At 45.1% G+C, this 24455-nt stretch overlaps 2 protein-coding genes across 4 annotated transcripts; one reads left to right on the top strand and one right to left on the bottom strand.

Moving 5' to 3' along the window:
* Nucleotides 1-939: 939 nt before the first annotated feature.
* On the top strand, nucleotides 940-15006 carry mms19 (MMS19 homolog, cytosolic iron-sulfur assembly component). Its single transcript, XM_075457669.1, has 31 exons — nucleotides 940-1045; nucleotides 1549-1597; nucleotides 1733-1833; nucleotides 1963-2048; nucleotides 2216-2290; nucleotides 2616-2685; nucleotides 4692-4820; nucleotides 4919-4980; nucleotides 6500-6586; nucleotides 6946-7020; nucleotides 7125-7202; nucleotides 7401-7539; nucleotides 8804-8958; nucleotides 9159-9237; nucleotides 9454-9582; nucleotides 9668-9749; nucleotides 9834-9931; nucleotides 10048-10191; nucleotides 10397-10552; nucleotides 10674-10773; nucleotides 11069-11171; nucleotides 11854-11925; nucleotides 12011-12137; nucleotides 12230-12336; nucleotides 12462-12518; nucleotides 12604-12790; nucleotides 12860-12942; nucleotides 13042-13206; nucleotides 13315-13374; nucleotides 13526-13626; nucleotides 13743-15006. The coding sequence occupies exons 1-31, from the start codon at nucleotides 958-960 to the stop codon at nucleotides 13771-13773; spliced, it is 3075 nt and encodes a 1024-aa protein (XP_075313784.1). The 5' UTR covers nucleotides 940-957; the 3' UTR covers nucleotides 13774-15006.
* Nucleotides 15007-15078: 72 nt separating this feature from the next.
* zdhhc16b (zDHHC palmitoyltransferase 16b) lies at nucleotides 15079-24351 on the bottom strand. 3 transcript variants are annotated; one of them, XR_012768649.1, is made up of 11 exons: nucleotides 23926-24351; nucleotides 21214-21515; nucleotides 20121-20315; nucleotides 19849-19937; nucleotides 19720-19748; nucleotides 19462-19595; nucleotides 18941-19026; nucleotides 17039-17162; nucleotides 16840-16910; nucleotides 15987-16555; nucleotides 15079-15555 (listed from the first exon to the last, which is right to left on the bottom strand). XR_012768649.1 is itself a non-coding variant. In XM_075457670.1 (10 exons), the coding sequence occupies exons 2-10, from the start codon at nucleotides 21481-21483 to the stop codon at nucleotides 16453-16455; spliced, it is 1101 nt and encodes a 366-aa protein (XP_075313785.1). In that variant the 5' UTR covers nucleotides 21484-21515; nucleotides 23926-24351; the 3' UTR covers nucleotides 15079-16452. The 3 variants fall into 3 exon arrangements, 2 of the variants coding, with proteins under 2 accessions (XP_075313785.1, XP_075313786.1); XM_075457670.1 differs by having other exon boundaries at nucleotides 15079-16555; XM_075457671.1 differs by having other exon boundaries at nucleotides 15079-16555; nucleotides 21214-21511.
* Nucleotides 24352-24455: the final 104 nt, after the last annotated feature.

The following is a 24455-nucleotide window of genomic DNA, read 5'->3' as shown; positions in this document are numbered from 1 at the left end:
GCCACCGAACTTTTTAACGCATGCGCACAAGGACTCAGGCAGGTGGGTTTTCAGACGTCAGTTAGACCTAAACTCAGCAAAGGTATCCCACAACAAATACATAGAATTATCAATGATTAAATGTAACTGAGTACAGCCTAACTAGCCTTTTCTTTTCATAATACTTTACACGTCTACTCCACTTTATCTCAGGGGGGCACTTGATAACTTTTCGCAGCACTAATTGATAAACGTAAAAAGGACATATGAGGATATGGGTAAGATTAAAATGTGTCATTAATCACATATGAGGGTTATAACTGCTTGTTCATTAGTTTACATTTAGCTAGAATACAGTAACAAAAAATGGCATCTATTTTTGTTGATTATTTTGTCAAATATCTCGCAAGAGCACTTTATAGTTCCAGTATTAAAAATGTCCCAATCTGCAGTTTTACTCATTTTTTTGTTACAATCAAATAAGTAATTTTGGCTCCGTGTAATTATGTGGGATTTCACAAACTAAACCATGAATTATGTAGAACACACTCATATTAATCCAATGTGTACTTATATTTATATCAACCTAAGTGTTACATGTACCATATAATTCATTTTACTTGCTACAGAGAACTTTTTGCCTGCCATTAGTCTTTTTGACTTTGGTAAACGTTCCAAATTCTCCTCAAACAGAGCTGAGATTATAACTTCCGATGATTTAGAGAATTTAGAGAGTTACAGGGCATAACTCTTTGTTGCTGTTGGAATTTCGGCAGTGCATGTATGCAGCAGCATCCCACTTAAAAATGTTTTCCTGAATACTTTCGATTCCAAACAACATGCACAGATTTGCAATGGATCGCCCCTCATTTATTCATCGGATGTTGATAGTAATATCAAATAAAACTTGATGTAAAATGTGACTTTCGCCCCTAAGTTTTCGCGCATGCGCACACCCAACGAAGGGGCAGAAGCACGATGGCTGCTGACGGTACCTTGCTGCTGTCTCTGGTGGAGGAATTTGTCTCCGGACTACAGGACAGCAAGGCCAAGGACGCAGCAAAAGGTACACAAGTCTTCGTCACATTTCGCTCGACATATTTGCACCAGAGTCCTCCCGAAAAAGACGCCGCCGAGGCTGTTGAACTGCGTTCTAAAGGATGCGCAGCATGGCATGATGGTTAACTAGCTAAGTTAGCGCCACAACATCCTGTCTGTGGTGTTCCGACCTTATGAAACAATATACAGACGTTGTGACGCTGGTATAATCTTCTCTGCTCACTGTAAATGTGCACAACGAGTATACACCTCGTGTAATTTTGCACTGTCACGCGACTACAATTGAATAAAACGCTGGTCCGCCGAGGTTTAACCGCCAGCAGCCCGCTAGCTGTTGCGTTTGTGTCCACATGAACGCATCCTGTTGTTGAACCCTGTTACATTACCTTTGAACCTGCCGTTTCAGCTAGTTTATCTGCAGTTACCTACTAGTTACCGCTGTGTGTGTGCTTGTAGTTTGGTGTCTTCGTGGTTTTCTTGTTGCATTTCACTAAACTTGTTTTTTTTCAGGTGTCAAAGATGGACATTTCACTGTACTGCAGTTAGTGGAAGCACTGGGGTAAGCTGTTACATTTTTTTTTTCTAACAACCTTAAAAAAAAAAAAAAAAAAAGTATGCCCATTGCAGCAATGTTTGATTTTTATTTTTTTAAATCTCTGTCAAAATGACAATGGTTTTTTTTGTGCTGTTGTAGCCTCAGTCTGACCAGTTCTCAGCCTCACACTCGAGCCCGAGGAGTCCAGCTTCTCTCTGAAGTTTTGCAGGAGCGCTATGGAGAGCTCACAGAGAGAGAAGGTACGCCTGCTCCCCTATGCTTTTGTACTCCCAGTGCCATAAACAATACTGATAACGGGGTTGGGGACCTCACGTGTCGACATAAAGGGTGATCATCATGTTCTCGCCCGTCTCTCTTTTTCCCCACAGTGGAAGTGCTTATCGCCTTCTATGAAAATCGTCTCAAGGACCATTACGTCATCACGCCGCCTGTTTTGCGGGGGCTCCAAGCCTTGGTGAGTCCTTCAGGGATGGACTTCCAGTAACGGCAACGTCTGGAACATCCTGCGTGACGTCGGTTTGATGCTTGTTTTGATTTGTACGAAATTACAGATGGGTGAGAGCAGTGACAGAAGTGCATGCGCATGTAACTGTGTGCGCTTTTTTTTTTTTTTTCCCCCAGACAAAATGTAAGACGTTGCCTCCTGGCTCAGCCGTGTCAATGCTGAGGTCCTTGTTTCAGGATGTCCATGTACAGGTGAGGCTCACGTTTCATGATTAAATACAGTGACGACTGATCAACCGAAATGAACAGTAGATGAATCAATCGGCCTACTGTTTGTAACTGACCCTTTCCTTGTTGTTGTAAAGCACAACCGCAAAGTGTCTTTGCCTGATCTCATGCTGCAATGTGCCCTCTTTAGTCCTGATATTCACAAACCCACACTCATGTGGTATTTGACCTTCCGCTTTTACTGAATACCTGTATGTTATGGACATAAAACTGACACGTCAGAAATTGTTGCCACTGCGGCTTGTTGGAATTGGCTCATACTGTATGATCTGTTGTTTTCGTCCTACAGTCACTGATGCTTGCAGAGAGAGCGTGCGTCTACAACATGCTCATCAACCTCATGGAAAGCAGAGAGGCTGGTAAGGGATAATGGGCAAGTCTGGGTATGATTCACAGGAGCGTGAGTAATAGAGGGATGCAGCCAATGTTCCCTCTAATTTTTCATGTGTCTGGGCATACACAAAAGCTCCCTGAGGACACTGAGGACCACTGTGAGCAACATCAGGTGTGCACGCTGTGGCCACACACCAGTTTCACACCTGTTCAAAACCTTGGATCATAGCCAGTTACACGGCTTATTAAAAGAATCAAATCACAGCAGCAATTTCCATTAGTTTACTTTTAATATAAGCGATTTGGCCCACTTAAATTGAAAAAGACAAAAATCTTGTTCATGAGATGTGTAGTATGTTATCTGTTATGTGTGAGAGTCATGCTTGCATTCTGCATGTTTTGCAGAGTAGACCTTTCTCACTCGAAAAAGAAAAAATTTCACCCAGTTTCACCGCTTGTTCTTCTATTTGCATATACTCAGACAGCCATTCCATCCTAAAAGAACCGCATTTCTTTTTTACTATGGCTTGGTGAGTGGATGTGTCGCTGCCGCTGCCCGTTCGTTTGGCACTGTTGTTAGCTAGCTAACCTGCACGGCGCGTATGGGTAGGGCACGTATGCAAGCACTATCAATGCTATGATTGGCTGCATAGCGTAAGTAAACCGTATCATTGGCTGAACACCTGTCACTCACTGTGTTATATTGAAAAATGGTACAGATAAACACATTATTGGTCTAATTAATTAGATTAGATTAGGTCTTAGTATTAGATATTAATGAATACGTTTATGGTGAATTTTATTTTATGCGCTGCATAGATTTTCTTGTGCGCTGAGAATGTGCGAGCATTGCGCAGGCGCGCAGCTTATAGGGAACATTGGATGCAGCTCTGCTGAAGGAAACTGGAGGGTTCCGAGTTCAACACACCGTTGATTCGGAATAATAGATAGGAAGCTGCGAAAGCCGGAAGTCTCAGCAGTTGGCTCTGTGATGGCGGTGGTCACGTGAGCGTAGTATCCCTGCGATGAAGAACGACACTGTCTCGCCTTCTGCTTTTGTTGGGCAGATGAATGATTTGGCATGGTTTATACAAACAGGATTTGTTACCTGAAGCAGTCATGAAAGTAGTTTCACTCTGTGCTTAAAATCCCAACAACCCCCTCAGTTTTTAATGAAGAAAATGTTCTCGGTTGTGTAAATTTGGTCCGTGGTGGTGTTTCCCGTGTAAGAATGATTTCAGTAACTAGGGCTGGGCGATAAAACGATAACGATAGCCATCGAGGAATAGCTTTTCCTTGATAGATATATGAAACAGGGTTGATGCACTTTTCGATAAATTACATTCGTCCATCCTTGGACAGACAATACGAATAGCCAATGACGACGAGAGTTGTGCCGCGCCGAACCAATCGCGTGGCTGGAATAGAGCCATGCCAGCAGCTAGTTGTGGCGTGTTTGTTTGTTTGTGCCCCTGCAGCCGTATTAAAAAAAATAAAAAATGAGGGCGAAGGTATTTTGATTTTTTGGAAGTCAACACGAAACGGAGTAGTGTGCACTGCGAATTATGTCGAGCACATGTTCCGGCAAAGACGGGGAATACCACTAATCTTTTTCATCACCTGAAGCAGCGCCGCCCGTTTGAGCACGGAGAACGCAAACTTTTATTTGATTACTTGACCAGTCAGATAAAGGATTTGAATTTAAAATACCTGTTGTGTATTCTATCTGAAACGGTTGTATCGTGTTACATGTCACGTTCAACTTTGACAGAAAATTAATATTTAATTAAAAGTTAACCTTCTGATATCTTCAAATCTCACTTAAGAGTAACAGGGAACATTTAAAGTTGACAAAATAGTAATTTGTTTAATATTGTTTGTGATATATATCAATATCGACTGATATTAAAAAAAATATATATATATATATCGTGATATGACTATTTCCCATATCGCCCAGCCCTATCAGTAGCGTTCAAACATTAAATGATCCGCTAGAAAAATTGCACGTCCCTGCTTCTTCTTTCAACAGAGCTGAAGGGATTGGGGACCGACTTTGTGTTCGGTTTTGTCCAATCAATGGACGGAGAGAGGGATCCTCGCAACCTCCTGTTAGCTTTCCAGATTGCCAAAAACATCATTCTCAGAGGGTACGATCTAGGTGAGAACATGCGTAGCATCCTCTTCTTGCCGTCTCCTCTACATCTCTGTCACTCTTTTAACCTGCTTATGAAACTGTTTTCCTCTCCGCTGCCTCAGGTAAATTCACAGAGGAGCTGTTCGAAGTGACATCCTGCTATTTCCCCATCGACTTCACTCCGGTAAGTTTCCCTCAGCTGGTTCGAACTTGTTGCTGATGAAAGCAGGAGAGCGCAACAAACCGGCGAGTCATTGAATACTTCCTGTGGCTTCCACCTCCTCATAGTGCCGTTCACACGTCATGGCTCTCTGCAGCGAAACAGCAAGCTAGCAAACAGCACAAATCCAGCACGTAGCGCACCATCAGAGTTCATTTACATGCTTTAAACCGGTGCTAAGGACTCCTCTGAAACCCGGAAACGAGTCTCTGAACTCACGAACCATCATCTCCTCTCTGCAAGGCTTTGATTAAGACCTTTTGTACTGTATAACTGACATAGAAGTGTCTCCTTCTGTTTTTATGGAATGCCAATAGAGGAACATCAGAAATCAGAAGAGACCAGCAAATATTCATATCTGAGAAGTTGTTTTTTTTTGCATAGAAAATGAATAATTGACTCATAATGAACCCTAACCCCAATTTTAGATCATCAATCAACGATGATTATCTAAGTAGTTGATGCGACAAAAACATTTTTACTCGCCCGTTTCAGCTGTTGATTAAAATGCCGATACCAGGAGAGAGTCGTACTTTAACGCGGGGCCTGCATTCCAGCGAGGGAACGTGTGTATTAACCCCACAATCTCACAGAATCCCACAAATTCAGCACAACGGCATCATTTGATCATGTTCAGCCAACATGGGCAGCGGTGTGGGGCACGGGAAGAAAGCGCCCAAGGCTGTTGAAGCATCGCTTTTTATACATGCACGTTTTATTTCTATGAGCTTGAAGGCATTGGCATAATTAGGCCTGCAAACCTATATTTCACACAAGCAGCGCATTTCTAAACTCGCTTTTGTTCTCCAGGACTCTGATGGCGCACCAGTATCTTTACCGTATGTCGAGCAACAGAAGTACAGTACAGCAAGAGAATTTTCTGCCAAAGTTCCTTTTTTCGTCACCGATCAGCCTAGAAAGAAAGCTCTATAGACGCTAGGGCTGAGCAATTTTATTGATACTACGATATATATCGATATTTTGTTTCCCGATAAAGTAACGATTTTTCGGCCACAAGTATCGATTTAAAAAAAATAAAAATGTAATTTATTTATTTTAAAGCAAACTTTATTGAAAAGTCAGGCGTTCCAATAAGTGAAAACACAGAACATTAATATAATACAATACAATGCCAGGGGGTCACATTCTACAAGACAGTGATAAATTAGTTCATAAAAATGTTATATAAAGTGCATAGCTCTCACGTTTGTTTCTGTTTGTCTGGCGGTGTTGTCTTTCCGCTTCAAAGGACGGACCACCAGTCCAATCACACTGTCCCTTTTTTTTTTCAGAAAATGATGTAAGTGTATTGAATCGTTGGCTGAATATCGTGTATCGTGAGATTCGTGTATCGCTACAGCTCTAATAGACGCCTTACGTACACTGCAGATCTTGTTGGTTATGTTCTCATCACATGTGCAAATGTGTAGCATTCTGTGTGTTGTAATCTCGCACTGTTTCTGTTTCCTTTCCACTCATCAAGCCTCCCAACGACCCCCACGGTATCACTAAAGAAGAGCTCATTCAGGAGCTGAGGGCCGTCCTCACCGGGACTCCAAACTTTGCTGAGGTAGGACAGTACAGCTCCAGTTGTAAAGAGAGAAAGTTTGGACGCCAAACGTGTGAATGAAAGCAGACCGCAACGATTCGCAGGTCTCGAAAATGAATTTGATTGACAACGTGCGATGGGAATCCGGGAATTTGATGGCAGACATGTTGCCGCCATCAAATTCAAGATGAGCTAATATTTATCACGAGATAGTAGAATGTGCCACTTTCAACATTTTCAAGCTTTTTTTGGGAAATGAGGTCGTATCAATTCAGATGAACGTTACGAGATTTTGTTGCGGATTTGAGAGTCGACTATTAGGGTAAAAAAAGGAAAGGGGTTTCTGTGTCAGTCTTTTAACGCGCTCTTCTCTTGCACAGTTTCTGTTACCCCTCATCATCGAGAAGCTGGACTCGGACGTTCAGAGTGCGAAGCTGGACTCGCTGCAGACTCTGGTGAGAAGCTGCCCCTCCAACAGCGGACATCTGGCAGGAGTCTTTAAGAGGAAATGGGAACATTCTAAGGCGATTTCTCAGCTTGCTCATTACCTGTGTTTCAGAGCGCTTGTGTGATGCAGTACGAGCACAAAGACTTGGCTGAATTCCTCGAGGGACTGTGGGTGTCACTGCGCAGAGAGGTTTGCTTGAAATAGATTTCTATCTGAGCAGAAATGGTGTGTATGCGTGTGTCTCCGCTTTGAGCGTGCTTGTGTTCTCTGTCGGCACATTGTTCGTCTTCTTTAAGTGTCACTTTTTCACTCCATCCACCATTTAAAAAAAAAAAAACGTCCTGTGTCATCTCACTGAAGTCGGGTGCTTTTGTTGCTTCACTGCAGGTGTTTCAGACCACCAGCGAGAAGATTGAGTGCGCAGCCCTCGCTGCTCTTACCGCACTCACTTCCTGTCTGTCTCGCTCGGTCCTCAACTCTGACTCTGAAGACGCCCTCGGCGCCTTCCTGGATCTCGTTCTCAAAGGTGAACTGCAGCCGTGTGACAGAAAGAGTGCGTTTGATGTAGAAATTTGTCTAACCTGTCAGCGAGGGAGGATGTAGACTAACGGTATTGAAAAGACCAGTGGGACTGTCGAGTGTCTCCAAACCCCATTTTGGGGGAAAAAAGATAGATAAGAATAGATAAATAAATCTTTACACCTTACACAAATTTAAGCAGCCGCTTTTGGACAGGATATCATGTTAACAGTCTAACATGTTACCCCTCAGATGATGGATTGTTTCCTGCTGTTTGAGTTTTTATTAGGGCGGGGCGAGTTAACTCGTTGATTATTTAATGCCGATAAATATTTTATCGCGCAGTAACGCTGTTTTTAAAAAATAAAAAAAAATAATTTTTTGGGGGGGGATGCTTTTGTGCCTTTTAATGGATAGGAAAGTTCAGAGAGACAGGAAGCAGGGGCAGAGAGAGGGGGAACGACACGCAGCACAGGGCCGTCTGATGCGGGACTCGGACCGGGGCCAGCTGCAGCGAGGACTATAGCCTCTTGTACATGGGGCTCCTGCTCAACCCACTACGCCACGGACCACCCCTGTTTTATTATTTATTTTATTATTGTAAAAGTCTGTTGCTCACAAGCTTATATTTTGTAAAAGTCTGTTGCTGTCTGCTGCGGAAGCGGAAAAGAAAGTAATTGGCGGATCCACCAAACATGGAGAAGGGTACGGAACTTTTACTCGGCCATTTTCATTTTAAAGTTCTTCCAGACGGCGGAGTCGACAGAACCAAAGTAATCTGTAAACTCTGCCAAGTTGAATTGTCTTCTCACCGTAGTAGTTCCAGTCTAAAATATCACTTAAAGGCAAAACACACAACTGATAGCAGCAAGTCTTTCAAGGAAACAGACAGTGGAGCGAGGCTTCTACATAAAAACTAAATAAAAATGCTGATGTTAAAAGTGTGTTTGCACAACAAATGTTATGGCACTTTCATTCATATGGCAGCACATTTAAAATAAAACTAAATGCTAAAAGCTATACACTACTTTTGAATTCATTTTTGGATTTTGCGTACAAATGCGATTAATCGTGATTAATCAGGGAAATCATGTGATTAATTAGATTAAACATTTTAATCGTTGCCCAGCCCTAGTTTTTGATAGACGTTCAGTTTCTGATCATTTACATATGATATGAAATCTGGCATTCTTAACTGTAATCAATGGTAACTCTCTATTTTCTTTCTTTTTTTTTCTTTTTTTTTTTAAAATTGGAAAAATTCATTCCAGACTGCAAGCATCACCTGTGCGAGCCCGACTTGAAGCTGGTATGGCCCAGTGCCAAGCTCCTCCAGGCCTCCTGCAGCGCCTCCAACAGGGCGAACCACATCATAACAGCCGCCGTCATGCCCTCCGTCATCGAGCAGTACAACAACAGAACACAGGTAAGGCAGACGGCTGGTAGCCAGATGTTGATTTGGCTCAGAAAGAGCAGGATCTGTAGCAGGATCTGTAGGGAGAGCGGTTATTCAGCCCATTTTGTTTTGTTTCTCTCCTCCCGCATCTCCTCTTTTAGTTATATTCATAAAACTAAAACCAGGGTTTTGATGTGATGATATTCTATTCTCTCTCTCTCTGTGAGCAGTGCTCCCACAGACGGACGCTGCTGGAGGTGGTGCAGAGATTCATCCAGTCGGTGAAAGCCTGCCAGCCTTTAGATGGCGGTGAGTGCTGCATTCACTACTGCTCTGCTTCGGAGCCTCTGATCCAGCTCCAGACTGGTTCTGTTTGAGAGTCTGTGTTTTCCGTGGGTTTTATATTGGGAGAGTTACGATGCTGTGTAAAAACATCAGCAGAAACATCCTTTTCTGAATTTACAAAACAAGCCTCAGATCAGAGCTCGCCTGTTCCTCATTTCTGTGTTTCTCCTTCTCTTTCAGAAGATGAAAGTGTGTTTTCGGACTACAGAGCAGCTCTGTGCAGCATGGTGTTTTCAGCTCTTTCTGAAAGTAACTCCACTCTTCAGATGACTGCCACCTCTGTGCTCACCTTACTGGCACAGCAAACAGGTGTGAGGCACCTAACTCTTATATTTACAGCTCGTCTTGTCCAAAATATTACAGTTGCCATAAACGTCCGCTCCCTGTTATTCAGGTCTGCTGCTCGACTCTGATATTGAGCTCGCTATAGATCACCTGATCAGACTGTTACTGACTGACGAGGATGAGAGAGTCAGGTGAGCTCAGGGTGGACACGCCAACATCTGTCCCTCTCTTATCAAATCCTACCTCTAATGTCTTTGTCCTGTTTCTGGCTCCAGTGTTGCTGTGGTGGAGTGTGCCGGAGCTTTAGCACAGCTGCACCCAGCAGCCTTCATCGCTAAACTGATCCCAAGATTAAAGCAGGAGATGTTTTGTGGTGAGCGCGTGCAAACACTGCTCAGATGCTAACAGCTGTCGCACGCAGACACTTTTGTGCATTTTCTTGAATTTTACAGTAGGCCTGACTGTATGGTTTCCTCTCCTCTGTTGAAGACCACAGAGAAGCTCCTAAGCTAAATTCCCATCATGCAGTGCGTCAGAGGTGTTTGTCTGCTCTGGCTGCAGTGTCCACTCAGCCCAGCGTCGTTCAGGAGTGCACGCCTGTCATCCTGGAGGTCCTCAGTTCAGCACACGCAGGTAATCTGTCTGGAAAAACACTTTTCTGGCTTCAGGTGGAGTCACATTGCAACATTCGAAAGTTCCAGCTCGCCCCCAGCTGTCTGGTGCCGTTGGTCGAGCAGGATAGCGGCCGTATACGGTCACATGCGCCGTCAAATTTCAAGAAGAACTACGACCAAACTGGTCTCAGATGAATGACGCAGTAGCATCGTGTTCATTTCAGGCAGCGTTAGTTTTTCTGTGGACGAGGTGGTGCTGGCGTGCCGCAGCCTTCAGAGGATAGCGGAGCAGGTGGAGGACACCGAGGAGACGGGGCGGTGTTTCCACGAGGTCATCATCCCGCGCCTGCTGTCTCTGGCGCTCCAGGCAGCTTTGCAGGGTGAGCGGTTGAACTGATGGAGTTCTGCTCCTTCTCTGCAAACCTGGAATTCAGTCTGACTAAACCCAAATGGTCTTTTTTTTTTTTTTTTAAGTAGCACTTCCTGTGTGTGTTTTTGCAGGTGACTCTCCATCCGGTCATCGTAGTCCTCTGGTCGGGGAGCTGGTCCTGTCTGCCATGGTTCCCGTCATCAGTACTTCCTGCTCCCGGCTGCAGCCCACGTCAGTCCAAACCATCCTTTGTTCATCTCTTGCTTTGCTCCTTTCGTTTGAGGACTCATTGACACATTAATCTGCCTCCACTGTAAACCTCTTTGCTCTGAACCCGTGTGAGCAGCTCTAACCTGCCACATTTCATCTTTTTGTTTTCCACCCGGCAGATCCGACTGTGCTTAATTCTATTTCCCCTTTGTTTAGCAGTTTTTTGTTTTTTTTTGTCATTCTTTCTGATTTTGTTGGTGCAGTGCACACAACAGAGGTGCGTGTGGTTTCCTCTCTGACTGTTTCACGTCATCAGGTTGGCGGGACAGACGGTGTCGAGGGCTGTCTCCCTCTTCCTGGACGGCGATGTCTCTTTTTTACCCGACAACTCCTTCCCCTCACACATCCAGCTGCTTCAGGTGTGTTTTGTGTGCCTTTGCACGTGAACAGATGGACATCATTAGTTCTATAAATTCCTTAAAAGTAGTTTTTATAAAAGATACTCTCTGAGTTCTCATTTGTTTATGTTCATCTCACAGAGTTTAATCAATACAGCTTTATCCTTGATAGGAGAATGATTATTTTTGTATAGGATTGAAAAGTGTTTGTCTGAGGTTGAGCATGTAAAAGCTCCCATGTCGTGTCCACCAGCTTTGATAGTCACCAAGACTATCAAACTGTTTCTTGTGCTGTTGTTGGAAAATTTGGACTCAGACCAGGGAAGACATCAGGCAGCGGAATGTCCCAGTAAAAACTTTGAGGGATTCTGACTGTAATTTGAAAAAGAAAGCGGGGACTTTTAAAAAGAGACCAAACAGCTTCCAGGTTGTTGTTTTTTTTTTTTTTGCGTGGAAAGTGTTAAAAAAAAGCCAGACTTTTAGGTTTGACATACAAAGCAATGCAGATTGGTGAACTCTACAAGTTGTACCTTGATGGCTACATTAACGTTGTTGTTTTGTCTAGTTTTCACGGACACTTGCACATTTAAAACACTTAGATCTGGTGCTTTTCAAACCAATCTCTCTGAATGAAAATGTCTGACTCTCTATTACGATCACCTTATTTGAATACTGAGCTGCGTGACATTTTCTCCCGAAGCAGCAGCAGGACTCGTGGAGCCGGTCTCAGTTGGTGTGTCTGCTCATGGGCTGCGTGTGTTCCTTACCTCGCGGCGTGAGTCTCAACTCAAACACCTCACCGTAATTTCCCTCTAAATCTCGAGAAGTTTGATCCATCTGAAGCTGCTGTTTTCTCACAGGTGGAGGTGCCTCGGGTCGACCAGCTGCTGTCACAGCTGGAGGAGATGAGCTGCACCTGCAGCCACCCGCTGTCCTACACGTCTGCGGCCAAGTGCTTCGCCGGCCTGGTCAACAAGAGGCCTCAGGGTCCGTTTTTGTGTCAGAGCTCAGCTTCTGTCGCGAATCTGAGAGGAGCACCTGGCGACTTTTAAAAAGTGGTGTTCTGGTTTCTTCTTCAGGTGATGCTCTCGACAGCTTAATTCAGAGGACGATGAAGAGGGTGTGCGGCGAGCTGGACTGCACCGCCTCTGCTGTGCGCACTCAGGCTTTTACACTACTGATTTGGGTAAGAATGACACTCTTCCTGCATCTTTGCTGCTCATTTTGAATTGTGAGATACGACTTCAGACAAAGATATCCTGGCGATTGGCAACAGATTGACGTGTTCACCAAAGTTGTTCTCATCTCCAGGTTGCCAAAGCTCTGCTCCTGCGATACCACCCTCTGTTCACAGCGCTGACCGACAAGGTAAGAACGCAGGGCAACGCCAAGCGGATCTTCTGTTTTGTACCGCGTTAAGTCACATTTTGGCCCCACGCTGTGCGCCGTTCAGCTCTTCTCTCTGCTCGATGACGCCGACCTGGGTCCAGCGGCAGCGGACAGCTTCTCGCTGCTGATGAGCGACTCTGCCGACGTCCTGAACCGCAGCTGCCACGCCGACGTTCGCATCATGTACCGCCAGCGCTTCTTCAGCGAGAACTCGGCCAAGCTGGTCCAGGGCTTCAACGCCGCGCCGCAAGGTGAGGAGAGGGACTCGCCATTTTATACATCTGGTTGCTATCCTCCTGAATCTCTTTGTTGTCCAACAGAGAAAAAGCCCAACTACCTGAAGGCGCTGTCTAACATCGTGAATAAGCTGCCAAAGCAGGTTCAAGTCACCGAGCTACCAGCAGTAAGTTTGAGGCAGCAGAAGTGGCCGACTCGCACGTGTCAGTGAGCTTCAGAAAACAAACGAGCTGGGTTTTCTTTTTGTTTTCCTTTGCCTTTGCAGTTACTTTCTCTGCTGCTGGAGGCCTTGACGTGTCCCGATCAGGCCGTGCAGCTGTCCACTCTGTGCTGTCTGGAGCCCGTCCTCGTCAGCCCGCCGCAGGTTCTCATACAGCAGCTGGAGGCTTTGGTTAACAGGCTGCTGGCCCTCGTCTGTAGTCCAGCCATGGTCAGTGCCGTTCCAAAACATGCTCGTCGTGGAGCGAAGATGTTTTTGGGTTCCACATACGGCCACAAGAAGAAGTCAAAGTGTTAATTATGTTGGTTTCTTTCGCAGAATGTACGGATTGCCTCGATACGGTGCATCCACGCCCTCTCCCGTTTCCCCGCGCACGAGGTACGACTCCAGATGTTTTTATTGCTTTCGAACTCAATTTGCGGCGAAATTCTTTGAACCTTTCGATGAGAGTGAAAAGTGGTGTTGAACAATGAACGTGATCAGTGAGGCGCCGGACTGAATGTTTGGCACGTGTCGCCGTGTGGTTCAGGTCCTGCCGTTTCGAGCGCGGGTGCTGCGAGCGTTGGCTCGGCCTCTGGACGACAAGAAGAGGCTGGTGAGGACGGAAGCAGTTCAGGCCAGAGGAGAGTGGTGAGGATCAGCTAACACTGCAGAGGGGCACATCTGTGGTGCTCACGTTTTTTTTTCATGTGTTTTATCAAACTTGGCTGCTCAACAAAGTGTCTCTGCCTTTAATTTCCTCGCAGGTTCCTCTTAGGAAGTCCTGGGGGAAGGTGATCTTCCACCTCAGATGCAACCAAATTCTGAAGAAACTCCTGGACCAAGTATCAGAGCTGCGCAACCCTGCTCCACAGCTCCCCGTCTTACCACCACCCTTCCTCACCTTCTTCCTCTTTATGCAGAAATGTTTTTGTTTCAACTCGCTGTACTCGCTTGAACCCACGATAAGGGTTAGTGGACCGATCGGCCGACACGTGGATCAGAGTGTGGAGTGCACACAAAGTTAAGGGTTTGAAATGGCTGCTTTGTTAATATCTGCAGTTGTCCAGGGGATTGGCAGCGATTGGACGTGTTACATCTAAAATCAGTGGAGTTCAGCACAGATGGCCACAGCTCCTACAGGACTGGCATGCTTTGCAACCAGGGCAAATCATTTCATACGTACTCACTTTATGGGAGTATTGATCAGCTTTTGGCATTTTTGCTGCTCAAAACTTTTAGCCTACCAGCATTTCTTAAAAAAAAGAAGAAAAAAAACGAGCCTTCTGTTAATATAGAACACACTTTTGACATGTTTTTCTCCCCTTCTCTACATACTGGAACAAACAAACAAGTCGTGGAAAACAATTTTGGTTGTTCGCCGCTTCATCGCTGCACGCGCAATCCCACCGATCTGTCCAAAGAAGCCCAAAGGTTACAAGCTGATGTGGTTTTGTTTTTTTTCATTAACAAATTAAAGTACTAAGAGTACAGCTACGTTGTTTTGAGATGAAAATGTTGAGGCGCCTTCAGACATTTTTTTTCAGAATTTGGGGCCGGGATCTCCACTTGGCTGCCCGATCACATGTAGATGAGAGCAGCACTGAACCCAGCACCACACTATGAGCCTTTGACCTCGTCACCTCATGAATGTTTAACCGCAGCAAAATCACAAGCAGCAGCCGCTCGAGTTGTTAAATGGGAGAAAGAGGCGTCATCTGTCCCCCGTTTGCTTACAGGGTGACCGTTTGGGGCGCTTCTATATGAATCCACTGAAAGAGAGAGTGAAATATTCTAATTAATGTTGACATGACTAAATATCTGTATTTTGGTTAATGGACTGAGTCTAAGTTATGTTGAACATTTGCCTTCTATTCTGTCAATATTTGAACAAACCGGTGAGACTGAATATCAGCGTTTTTCATTTCAGCAAGGCAGGTTCGACTTTGGACCGCATCATCTTATGCCAAGGAAACAGACAATATTTAATAAGTCTAACTTAAGATGTCATTAAAACTTCTTTGTAATTTACACCAAAAGCTTCTTTGTTGTCATTTTATGAGACGGTGTCACTTGAAAATGGAGACATTTTTAATCCGGAAGTATCGAAAACTTGTTTTTATTAAAAAGAGAGAGAAAAAAAAAAAAGACCATTCAAAGAGGAGCGCAGCTCCGGTTGGTTACGCATTACATCATAGCTGTGCGTCTTGTTTCTATGGCAACTACAGATCCAGCTTGTCCATCATAAAGTCGCTGATGTGAGCTTTGTTGCTGTGAAAAATCCGTCGGGGTTTAAAAGTAAGGAGGAGTTTTTTTCTTTGATTCGCTTCTTTAAATTGGCTCGGTTAAAAGCCTGAACGTTCAAACAAGGCACACGACACCTAAATCGCTAGTTTACAACAAAGAAACAGTAAAAACTGAGAATCGAGTGGATTCTGTTCCACTTTCACTTCAACTGGAAAAACTCAAAAGATCCGTGTCGGTTTCATCTTTCTTTCTTTCTTTTTTTCCCCCCTCAATCTTTGGCACCAGAACGTCACATCAGGCAGGCTCAGTCCTATCAGCTCGCATGTAAACATGCTGAGTTGTTGAATAAAAAACAATTATTCAAATAATTACAGGACAAATCATAAAATCAAAATGTTTTCAGCAAGATTCGCCTCCCGCACGTCACAATTCCCACAGTCAGAACTGACAAACTATACAATCAAAACCAAACCATTTGAATGAGCAGGCGCAGGTTTAAGACTTAGCCAGAGTCTGAGATTCTCGGCTGTTAACGGTGCTGTTTTGCACTGCTATAAATATTAATGAATTGTACACGTTACGCCAGTAAAAAAAAAAAACTGATCTTCCTTTTATATCCTCATCCACCTCAACTGCCTTACAGCGCCAATCAAGAGTGCACGCAATGGAAATAAAGCTTAAATTTAGCATAGAAACAAACGTTTCTGACGGAGGAAAAGTATACAATGAGCTGTAATAATGTTTGAAAATGCAACACATAGTACCTGCAGAATGCCATCGCTCCCACACAACCAAATCCTTGTGAAATCTTTCCACCTAACCCACTCGCATGGCTCCGTTGTGTTGGGCGTGCACACAGCTCTTGGTCATGTCTTTAGTTTCGGGATCAGGGAGACGTTTGGGCTCTGCGACGGTGCTGACCAGCAGCACCAGTTCAGACAAACTGTACAAGGCTGGCAGGTGGAAATGCTGGGAAATAACTTGCTCCTAGATGAACGGATCGCGAATTGGCTTCCATTTGGTTCCGACGTCCTGCCAGTGCAAATAGTAACACAGCCAAAGGCTCTTCGGTTTTTTTGCGACTTCACAGATTCTTTTTCCGTCTCGAGTGATTTCAGCACGTGAGCTCAGAAGTGAGCGACCCCGTCATCGCTCATCACTACATCTGTAGTGTAAATGCTGGCTTGATATGTTTTCGATATGTCAAATGAGAAAGAAACGCCTGAAAAGTCAGATGGAAATGGGTTCCCTCCTGATGAAGGTGAAGTCCCACGTGATGCCGTCTCCGATGGGAGGATGGCCGGAGGGTAAGAGGACCCGTGTGAGCCAGTGACTGAGGAAAAGGAGAATAAATCAGATGAAATGTGGCTGGAGGCGTTTAAAAACCCTCTCATCTCACATTGGAAGTTTTCAGGTTAAATGAGAGCCTGTTTAATCAACTTGTGTCCTTTTTTATGTTTTTTTTTACCCTCTATGTCTGTCAGGTAGTGGTGGTCCGACTACGTGTTCTACAAGCCCCCTTTCTATCGAGCTAAAGGTGCTCCAAACGGTTAAGTGGAAAAACTAAAAAAAAAAACTAAAAAAACTTCCAAGATCTGAAGGGGCCACCAAACTCACCTCGTCGACTCCACGCCAAACATCAGCTGCCAGTTGTCTATTCTACCATGATGGAACGGGTTCCTGAACACCTAAAGAGGAAGAGAACAAACATTTAGTCTTTTCTGTGTCCAGGATCCTGCGAGGCAGTGGGTATATGTAGGCACCAGAAGGCCAGAAATATACAGCAATCGCTTCAAAATTCCAAGCGAGGACGTACTTTGCCCCTCTCCCTCAGTCTTCTGGCCTCTTTGCGGTTGATGTGGCGCTCCACGCTGGTCTCTCCTCTGCTGATGAGCATGGCGTGCCACAGTGTGAGACCTCCCAGCGCTACTGCGACTGAGCTGAATCAAATCAAATCAAATTTATTTATATAGCACATTTCATGTACAAAACAATTCAAAGTGCTTCACATAAAATAAAAGCATTGCAGCAGGGAGTGGCAGAAGCATTAAAAATACATAAAAGAATATAAAGAGAAACAAATAAAATCATTTAAATGAATTTAAAAACAAGCAGATTTCATGCATAGACACATGAGAACAGAAATGTTTTTAACCTGGATTTAAAAATGTCTCCATTTGGTGAAAGTTTAATCTCCACTGGCAGTGTGTTCCACTTGTTTGCAGCATAACAGCTAAATGCTGCTTCTCCATGTTTAGTCTGGACTCTGGACTGGACCAGCTGACCTGAGTCCTTGGATCTAAGAGCTCTGCTGGGTTTATATTCTCTGAACATATCACAGATGTATTTTGGGCCTAAACCGTTCTGGGATTTGTAAACCATCAGCAGGCTTTTAAAATCTATTCTGTGACTGACTGGAAGCCAGTGTAAAGATTTTAAAACTGGTGGGATGTGATTACTCATCAGCCGTTTTGAGGGAAACCCTCCTGGAACTGTGCGCAGAGCTGCGGCCGGCGTTGGAGCGCAACACAGCGAGGAGCCATGCGCTGCCTGTGCCCACAGGTGATGTGCACACTTGGGTTCCAACCGGGGCATTCCAGGGGGAGCTGGCCAACCGATTGGGACTGTGCTAGTCAACCCTAAGCCGAGCCATGCCAGCCGCGTGGGACAGAATTATCCACATCTCAGCCACGTATATCAAATTCCCAACAGGCCAACATTAAAGCTCAATTTGAAGCGAGAGCCGGTTTTACCCTGATCGTCTCTGTGGGCATATATTAATAACCCAGTGCGTAAAGTGTGAAATGTCTTAATCAGCCTCGACTTTTCCCCGGCGCACTTCTGCACGTTACTGTATGAACACGTTGTTGTGAGTTACACAAAAACATCGGTATTTACCTTGGGGGTAATCAGAGTCACCCACATGAGCTCCCACCACCCCATGAGAGAGCAGTGTAACCCATAGTTGCGCCGACTCTCTGTTCAAACAGTCGGTCACCCCCCCCACCCGACTGTTTTGGCCACACTGCAGCGGTGGGCAGCCAGTCTCCGCTTCACCTCCACCTTAATGTTGGACCACTTCTTCTTCACCTCTGCTTGTGAGGCTTCTCAGACCCCCCAGCATTGACAGCCTCAGGCTCTCCCACCCACTCTTCTTGTGTTTGCCGGAGGACAGCGTGCCAACAGAACACATTTTTGCGGGCCTTCACTTCAGAAAGTAGCACCGACATCTCGCTTTCTGTGAAGTTCTTCTTTTTTCACGTCTTATTCAGTCTTTTTTCTTTATTTTCTGACCGTACACAGAGGTGAATCGCAGGTGCAGGGCTCATTTAAATATGATTTGCGTATTTAAGTAGGGGCGTGGACAGGGAGGAGTCGGGTGCTCCGACGTGCGCTCAATTCCACGTTGATTGGGATGTACAAACGAAATGTGCTTGGATTAATCCGTGCGCACAGATTCGTACATCTGACGTTGGAGGGCATTTGGGTTTGAGCGTACGCCATGTTTCAGTAGGAAATCCATGCAAGTCTTTGTACATGAGGCCCCTGGTCTTTTTGGGAGAGGAAACCTTTAATTCTGTTGATGTTTCTGAGATGGTAAAAAGCTGCCTTGGTGACAGCTTTGATGTGGCTGCTGAAAGTCAGATCTGAAGAAGGAGACGGGACCCCATTACAACCCCAGTGTGATGTCACCAACAGTTTTTGTTTTTTTGCTTACCTGGTCAGTACCCAGAGGAAGATGACACATTTATGAGCAGTGCTTTCTCTTAAGCTGTAGTCTGGTGGAGTCGTCTGATAGTAAGTCTGAAACAGACGGGAAAGGCGGCCCCTCAGAATAGGCGTGTCGTGAATTCAACATTCTTGGCCCCCCGACGATAACCTTCGGACACAGACGTCTTCTGATTTCAAAGCCTAAAGTTGTTTACTTCCTCATCTTAAAGATCTTAAATGCTCTTCAGCCAAACTGAGGATTAGGGTGCCATTAACTACGACTAAACAAACCTCGAGAAAAGGGCTAACAAATCCAGTTACAGTGTGTCTGAGCTGAACTGGAACGTTTACGGTCTTGTGAAAAGGAAAGAAAACACCCAATTCTAAGGATTGACCACATCATCTGGCTCTCCCCGGGTCTTAAAATGAGCCTAGCCCAGCTACTGTTGTGCGAGAGGCGGGGCACGCACGCTGGACGGGTCGCCAGGTCCGTCACAGAGCTGACGACACACAGACAAACAGCCTCACCTCTACAGCGTCGTAAGCCTCCAGAAACAAGTTCCTGCTGCTGATGCTGCAGTAAATGCAGCCCAGGGTCATGTAGAGGCAGAAGGAGAAGAAGTAACGGTGGTTAAAGTGACCCACACAGTTGTTGAGCCAGGCTGGGGAAAAAAAACAACGCTCATTTAAGGATGTAAAACAACGGAAAAGAGCAAACTGAGTCCTTTGTCCAGAGTTTGCTTTGGGTTTTGTTTTTTTTTCGTGCGCTGCTGGTTAGAAGGATACGGCAGTGGTGGTCCATCTTCAGAACACACCTGTAACAGCAAAGGAAAAGGTGTGCTGTGACTGAATGAAAGGACAATCGAGTGACTTCATTTGCCAGCTGTCTACGGTTTTATTCCCGGATGAGCTCACATGTTGCAGATGCTACAGTGGTGCGTCCTGGGTGGCTTTGGAGTGATGCATTTCTTACAGATGGAGACGGAGGGGGTGTTAAGTTTCTCCTAGAATAGAAAAAAAAAAAAAAAAAAAAAAAAAAGACACATGAGAGACAGAGACCGCATTTTGGTCTCACTTTCTCTTTAATCTCGAATTGTGAATCTCGAACACGTGACATTTAAACACCGTAAAAATTGTCTCAAAGCACAAAACGAAGTAACCACGACTCTCCGTGTGGAATGTAGTACCTTGGGTGGGTGTCCTGGGGGGGTGGTGGTGGCCTTGTAGTAATGAAAGACCACCATCACCAGAAGCCAGTGGCCGCAGCAGAGGTGCCAGACGACCCAGTGCACGGGGTAGGTGCTGATGATCACGGGGATGACGAACAGGTAGATGATGACCACCACCGAGGTCGTCAGCAGGACAACGAGACAGACGAACACCTGAAGGGAAAAAAAGGAGCGTGGGGTGAAGAGAATACAGTGCGGGAAATAATTATTTGATCCCCGGCTGAATTTGTACGTTTGTAAGAAAAACAGCCCCAAAGCATAACGTTTCCACCTCCGTGCTTGACTGTGGGGAAGGTGGTCTTTGGGTCATAATCAGCATTTCTCTTCCTCCAGACACAACGGGTCGAGTTGATGCCACAGAGCTGCATTTTGGTTTCACACAGACAAACCTAAGACAGGCCTGTACATGGGACTTCTTAGTTCTGGGCTGATCCCCCACCTTTCTCATGACTCATCCTCACCCCGTGACGTACGATCTTCCATGGAGCGCCAGACTGAGGCCGACTGATGGTCGTTCTTTATTTCTTCCATTTACAAATCATCACTCCAACAGTTGTCACCTTCTCACCAAGTTTCCAGCTGATGGTCTTGCAGCCCAGTCCAGCCTTGTGCTGGTCTAGCCTCTTGTACCCGACTAATCTGACAGCTTTTTGGTCTTGCACATGGTGGTGGAGGAGTTGGAATGGAAGAAATTGATTCTGTGGACAGGTGTGCTTTATACACTCAATGAGTTGAGATCAGGAGTATCTGTAGAAGCCAGAATGGCTGGGTTGAAGGGGGTCAAATACTTATTGCACTCAATGACATGCGAATCATTTTGTAACTTGTATGCTGACTTTTTGCTTGATGTTCCGTCTCTCTCCATTAAAATGAAGAGACTTCAGATGAGAGATTTCTTTGAAAGTGAGCAAACATACAACCTCAGCAGGGGATCAAATAATTACACCCCCCCCCCCCCCCCCCCCCCCCACACACACACACACACACACACACACACACACACACACACTATAAGTGGCATTGTATAGATGAAGAAGATTCGAGAGCTTACCACTCCAAACCAGCGGGTCACATTGTCCACAATCCAGTAGACGGGTTCAAATGCACAGTCCAGCAGAGTGTCTGAGTTGGTGAGGCTGTTGTAATACAGCGAGCGGAGCAGCAGCTTGCTGTAGCTCCACAGCTCCGACAACCTGCTGCTGATCCACGGTTTGCTCCCCCAGCCTCGGCCTCCTCTCTGCTGGCGGCACAGCCGGCACCAGCGCAGCGGCAGTCGCATGGCCCGGGAGAGCTGCCACCTCCAGCTGCTGCCCACACGCATCCCACCGCTGCCTCCCCTCCTAAACACTCTGCCTTCCAGGCACACACAAACACACAGACACACAGACCAGCAGTTACAAACGCAGGCCGCGTAAAACAGTAGCTCCTCGTAACGGAGCCTGATGGCGGCCGAGTTTTCCATCGCCATCTCCTTCAGGAGAAGTCAGGGCACCGAGAGGGTAACCAGCAGGAGGACGAGCGAGCGGACAAGAGAAGAGGAGAGACTCCGAGTTCTAGAAAGAGCTCTCTTTCCTAGAAAAAACTGTAAGTCATTCAAGCACTGTGACAGCTTCCCCCTCTGAGACATCTGTGCCTCGAAGCCAACGAGGACCGGGGCTATCAGGTAATTAGTTATACCCATCAGACCCCACAAAACAACTTCTCCTCTTAATAATTCAAAGCAAATCCAGACCTGCAGGCCAAAAAAGCTCCAAGAAATTAGGAGTGGAGATGCAGAGTGGTAACCTTGTACGAGGGAGATGCAAAAGAAGAAATGCCTTGAGGAGGAAATAAAGTGGCAACCCGATCCTGGGGCATCATTCATGAAACTGAGTATTGGTTACTCTGATAAGACTTGTTTAGGTTCTCCAAAATTGGATGGCATTAATAATGAGAGGTGCTAGGCAGAGACCTTTATTGGAGAGAGCTAACTAAGTCCACTAAGTCCCCATCGTGAAAATATCACCCATAGGCCACCTGTTGAGTTTCACATGGAACTAGTTTTCCACCGGCCGCTTCATTAAAATGGGCAACATGCATCATTAATAAGTCATCTAGAGATAAGACATTAGTAGAATTGCTCGACATGCATATTAAGGGGGGGGGAATAGATATAAAATGCGTGCAACGTCACACATATTGTTGATTTACGATCAAACATTTACTCTGTTAAAGGAGGCATAGTTTGCTTCTTTTTTTTTTTCACAAGCTGAAATAATTCCACGAGGTCTTAATGGAACGTCTCTGACGCATTTTGGTAAAAAAAAAAAAAAAACACAACAGCTCGTTTTAAAGGGAGCAACACCTGTAGAATGACAGCATCCAGGGTCTACTTAAGTCTACTTTATGGGGAAGAAGATACTAGATAGCCTGTTGGAGTCGCACTATGATGAGGGTTTGTGGAGATCTGCCAGTCGCTCTGATTGGACACAAAAATGCGTCGGATTTTCTTGTCAGGAGATAAAACATTAAAGAGCATTATTAGTGCTCAGGATCCAGAAACAGAACTGGTAGTGACTTCGGATACATTCTAAAAGCAGCTTGTTTGGTGTGGGCCGAATGAATGGATGAGTTGCTACGGCGGCTGCATTTCTACCTTGGTTTGGTTTATTCTCACGTACACACAAAGTTTACAACCAGCAGAAACGCTCCGCTTATACCACAATAAATGGTCTGCTGCGGTCACTGCTTGAATGTGTCTGAGCATTGAGAGAGACGGTGCTAAATATTCTGTTTTGGAGAACAATGAACATCCTCTCCACAGCATCCTGGTAGGACAGAGGAGCAGCTGCAGTGAGAGGCTCACCTTCACTGCAGCTGCTCAGAACCCCCAGGACTGAGAGGTTCAGGAGGTCCTTTGTCCCCACAGCCATAAGACTTTTTAACACGGACTGCTGTGCTGACATGTTTTTTTCTAATTTATTTATTTATTCATGTATTAATTTATCATTATTGTTGTAATCTACATCATTGTAAATATTCATTTTTGTTTTAAATTTTGAGCCATTTGACTAATTTTCCAAATGGCTAATTTCCCACACTGGGGGATGAATAAAGTATTTTTCTATTCTAAAAGAGGGTCCCAATCAGCCAAAATATGAAGAAGACGGTGTTCTTTGTTGCTGATCCAGATCAATAGAAACACTGGATACTGGAAACAGTTTATTTCCCCCGAAACACATGCTGGCATGTGCTCCTTGTTACAAAAGCTGCAAAGCTGAAAACTAAGAAAGCACTCCTGCTAGTTGGATCAGAATGCAGTTAAAGAGACGTGACTTCAACGTGCCGTTGTGGTTTGCACTTCACGGCCACCGTACTACTAGCGGAAGAAATTGTACACAACATGCCAGCAATTAGTGAGTGTTGGTCACGTGACTTTCATCCCCCCCTGTCTGTGTCACACACCCTGCAATTCTGCAGACGTAAAGCATCCTCACACTGTCGATAAGACCTGTCACAATATCACAGACTCGAGACGAATGAAACCAGTTAACTGTCACAAATGTCAACAAGATAAAAAAATATTTTAATCTGACTGAGTTAGGCTGTCATGTATGAATCGTGTAATACTGGCAACCGACGTGAAAGCACTCCTCCAATTAGCTACATGTCATGCTTTAACATGAGCTAGCAACCTGCTAACTACCTCCAAATCGCCGGGTTAGTTGTTTTCACAAGAAGCAATAAAACATCACGGGCCAAACTTGACATTGGTTGACTTTACCTAGTCGGGAGAACAGGGAGGAGAAGCCGAAGCCCCACGGTCAGGTCATGGTCGGATATAACCGGTGAGCCATAAGCTTTTGCATTGACTGCAGCAAGTCCGACAAAGCGGTGAGAGTCACAAAGATCGAATATTATACAGATGTTAAAGAAAGAAAGTTAGCACAGCTCATGTGCCACTGTGGCCGAAAAACGACAAACGTTTATTAATTAAGAGAAAGGTATCGCGAAATGTGGCTGTTAGGGAGAAAACTGCTCCAGCAAGATATAAATACTTCCCTCGTTCTTCAAAGGAAACTTCGTGTTGAATTATTTTGTGCTCAAAATATCATTGGAGTGGCACCTCTTTCCTCGTCTTTTTTTCTTTGTGGTGGGACCGTTCCCTAAGGTTTGAAATGTACCCTGGGAAATGTAGTTATCTTGTGCCAAGACAGTGCATTAAAACGCCTCTTATTGTCACTTTATCGTTGTCACAAGTGCTGGTATGGTGGTGCATAATTATTAATTTACCGTAGCCATAAAGTTACAGCT

The sequence above is a fragment of the Odontesthes bonariensis genome, chromosome 23 (assembly GCF_027942865.1).
Source record: "Odontesthes bonariensis isolate fOdoBon6 chromosome 23, fOdoBon6.hap1, whole genome shotgun sequence".
Lineage (NCBI taxonomy): Eukaryota > Metazoa > Chordata > Actinopteri > Atheriniformes > Atherinopsidae > Odontesthes > Odontesthes bonariensis.
Note: the sequence above shows the minus strand (reverse complement) of the source record. Positions and strands in the feature narration are given on the sequence as shown.